At 37.9% G+C, this 3,716-nt stretch overlaps 1 protein-coding gene across 1 annotated transcript in view; it reads right to left on the bottom strand.

The window, feature by feature from the left end:
* Positions 1–732: 732 nt before the first annotated feature.
* EDNRB (endothelin receptor type B) overlaps positions 733–3,716 on the bottom strand; it is a 17,400-nt gene continuing 14,416 nt past the window's right edge. The window contains exon 8 of the mRNA XM_009332101.1: positions 733–2,361. Coding sequence (XP_009330376.1) covers positions 2,230–2,361 — 132 coding nt within the window. The 3' untranslated portion in view covers positions 733–2,229. The remainder of the gene's footprint in view (positions 2,362–3,716) is intronic.

Raw genomic sequence — 3,716 nt, forward strand, 5'->3', positions numbered from 1 at the left:
ACAAAGAATTAATCAAGGAAAAAATGAAAAATGTTACACGTTTGCCAATACAACCGCTATATTTTAAATAAAAATAACAATAATATACATGTACAATATTATAATGATATAACTTGATGAAAATAACACTGATCAGTATCAAACTTAGGATCTAATCGATTATCCATCCTTAACAGATGAAACGCAATTCACAGAAATAGATGCAGGCAGGGTGAAGTGAAGCGATATTCACAGCTTACCGTGAGAAAGTTACCATGAAAGTTAAGGTAAAAATGTAAAGAACAAAACTTTAAATAGATTTATATTTATAGAAGTTCAGCATTGTAGCAGTTGGGTGCATGTGCTGCTTTAAGACGGTAACAGCAACCTAATGGTAGACAACACACACACTTGCACACATACTCACACACACAAACACACACGTGCCCATGCTCAAATGCATGTGCATAGGTCCTCAGCTTGATTATACAAGCATACACTTACTAGCTTTTGATGGGGTAACACCAGGAATGGGGTTCACCTCTCCTGTTTTTAGCGGTCTGCAAGGTAGCTGTAGCTACCTGAAGTCAGGTGAGAGGAAACCCATCTAAGGCAACATTGGCTGAACATTTTAATGAAAACTGTTTTCATCCTGAGCATATTTAAGGCAGTTTATTAAAAAAATATGAAGTTAATAAAGACTGGAAAAAAAGGTAAAAATCCTTACATGTGTAATTTGGAAATAAAAAAAAAATTCCTGAGTTTTGATAAATACTTTTATTATAATAAAATACCATGCTTATTGAAAAACGTCTTTTATAAAAGCATGTTATACGACATTTTTTCTTGAAAAACTCGTGCCTTAGTGCACGAAATATGTTAGTAAGTCTTTGGGGACATCTGTAACAAATCAATAGGAAATGAAAAGCCAAAGAATGACCTGTCATGTACGTACAAAACGTGCACTGCTCCCGGCAACACACATCATGTTTACTACAGGCATCTTTATCTTTCTGTTTTCTCACAGGGTCCTGCCCATATTTTAATACTCTATAATTAATTACGCTTCACTAAACTATTTACAGAAGCAGAAACTAATCACACATCTTCTTAAGCCCATAAATATGGAACTACAGAACTATAAAATTTTAAAACAGTATGAAGACGAGTGTGCTACATAGTACTGTTCTCTAGTACAGTTCGTGAATTATTTCCTTTATGAAGATTTAAATCTAAATGAAAATAGAAGTTCAAATTCTCCCTCTGTTTTCCTAGGTTACATTTTTTCTACCTGCTATTTCTAAAGGGTTTTGCCCCAAGAGAGTATTTGGACTGCAAAACCAGTTGTAAATTGTCGCAAAAGTATCTTGAGTAAAGAACCCTCAGGCTCTTGAATGCCCACTGTTTACATGGGATACAATCAATTTGTTTTCAGTTAAAAATAGCTGGTTTCCAATACTAGCTATTGTTTTTATGGTTCTAGTAGTATTAATTTTTGCTTTTGGTGTGTTTTTCTCTCCTTCGCTGTCATTAAACACGAATAACATGGAAACAGTGAAATGGACCATACCCAAAGTGCTGCCAAATGCACTGAACACACAAAGTGGTTACAAAATGGTATTTATAGAGGCCTAGAAGGTCATTTCTAACAACAGTAGGTAAAACCAAACGTCAGAGTGAAATGCACTTTTGACTTGACTGCATCCTTTAATACTTTCATTAGCTACCTCTATAATACCCCCGATAAAAATTCTACTTTTTTACATTTAAACTTCTATTACAAAGATTTCATGTTTTATTAAAAAAAAAAAAACCACAATAGTGATGGTGGTTAATCTGCTTTATAAAAGATAATACATTGAGTTATATATAATAATGGCTTTGATCCAATTAACATTATATTATACTGCTTAGTAATTACTGTGACTTCAGTTCCTGCAACTGTTATAGCGAATACAAACGATCGTTTAATGTACAGGAAGTGGGGATCATTTGGAAGTGCTGATTCAGAAGTATTCAAGTGCTAACAATGACTTGTTCTTTCTATGCTTTTCTTCATATGACGATTTTAAAAACGTCCGTGATTTTGAACGTGACACAGTTTTGGGGCAATTATTTTTTCTATAACCTTTTATGTGCAAACACAAAACTAGATTTTTCTAAACGTTACCATCTTGTTAAAAGTAATTGCCACTTTTACTTAAAAAGGCACCAGCATTAATGTAAGAGAATATACCTTTTATGCTTGTTTTATGAAGAGCTGTACTTGTTACTGGAGCGGAAATTATCATATCCGTGATCATTAACTTTGAACTTTAAACAGGATTGCCTTTCCTCCAGGGACAACAGATCTTTGGATTGGCACCAGCAACACAAGCATGACTGTTAAAATAAAAGGAATAAAACATTTTACCTCATTTTGTTTTGCACATGTGGCAAAATGCACTGAAACGCTGCCCTTCTTCAGCAGTACAGTAGGAAACGGCAAGTGTGCAAGCTGCAATTTTGGGATTACAGCGTAAGCAAAGAAACAAGGTTAACTTTTGCGTTGCTCAAATGGCCACTAACTTCTGGGATGTGCCATTAGCAACCCGAGTGCTGGAGGGCAGGAAGAGTTACATGGAGTTATATGTAATAATGGCTGCGCACATACCGCTTCAAGTCTGGTCTGCAATTCTAAATGCATCTGAAAATATCAGACTCCTTGTCCTTTCTCTGATGATCTTTCTTGGAAGAAATGTCTGCACAGTAATCTATACTTTCTAAGAAAGATGATGCTATTTAGTTGATTTTTTTTTGGGGGGAAGAGAACTAAGTAGGAGAATGGTGAAAACGTACATACAGTTCATACATTTACTAGATGTAAATGTATTAACAGACCTTTTGCTGATGCTACTGACTGGCCTTTGGGTGCTGGAAGTCCATCTGGGATTCCGCACACCCACTTGTTTCCACGCTCAGGATGCTAGAGATAGCTTACGTTATCTCAGCTCCAGTGACTCTTTCAGGGAGCTGGCAAAGTAGACAGGGAAGACGAGACCGACATTAAAGCCTCTGCAGTGTGCTGTCACAATTATGTGGGAAATACCCTAACACTACTAGATGTAGAGCTGACTGGCTTCTGATGGAAAGATATAGCCAGTAAGAAATTTACAGAGCCAGGCAATAAGCCTAGCAGTGGCCAACGGTTAAATGCTTGGCAAGAAAAGAAAAATCTAAGAATTTGTGGTAGGCAATGTAAGAACCCCAATACAGTGTCTGAAGACAGTAAGGGGCCACAAAAAAGCCCAAATCTGGACATTTTCCAAGCAGGCATGAAGGCTGAAGGACTGATGGGCTGCAATCCACATGTGATCCAAGGTCTCAGATCCTGCATGGAGAATTAGTGCCCAGGACTATTCACTCAAACTGAGGCAAAACTACAAACAGGTCTGTCTCATAAAATGTTGGCATTGGAAAGGGACAAGTGGATACTTGCACCCTCTGCCTTATGTAACTGCCTACCGATTTGAGCGCTCGGTCAGGACGGGGGAACCCGGGGTCAGCACCCTCCCCATTGGGTTGCAGAGGATATGGCTACGTGAATCTCTGCAGCGCGGTCCGAGTCTGCTTTGTCAGTGCTCTTGAAGTGGCTGGGTGCCAGCTCCAGTCAGGAAGTGATGTAGCACTGATTAGCATGGTGCCGAGAGGGTTTATTGTACACTCCTCTCTTTTGCTTTCTCTTTTTGTCCCTATGA

This window comes from Pygoscelis adeliae, unplaced genomic scaffold, assembly GCF_000699105.1.
Source record: "Pygoscelis adeliae isolate BGI_AS28 unplaced genomic scaffold, ASM69910v1 Scaffold98, whole genome shotgun sequence".
Lineage (NCBI taxonomy): Eukaryota > Metazoa > Chordata > Aves > Sphenisciformes > Spheniscidae > Pygoscelis > Pygoscelis adeliae.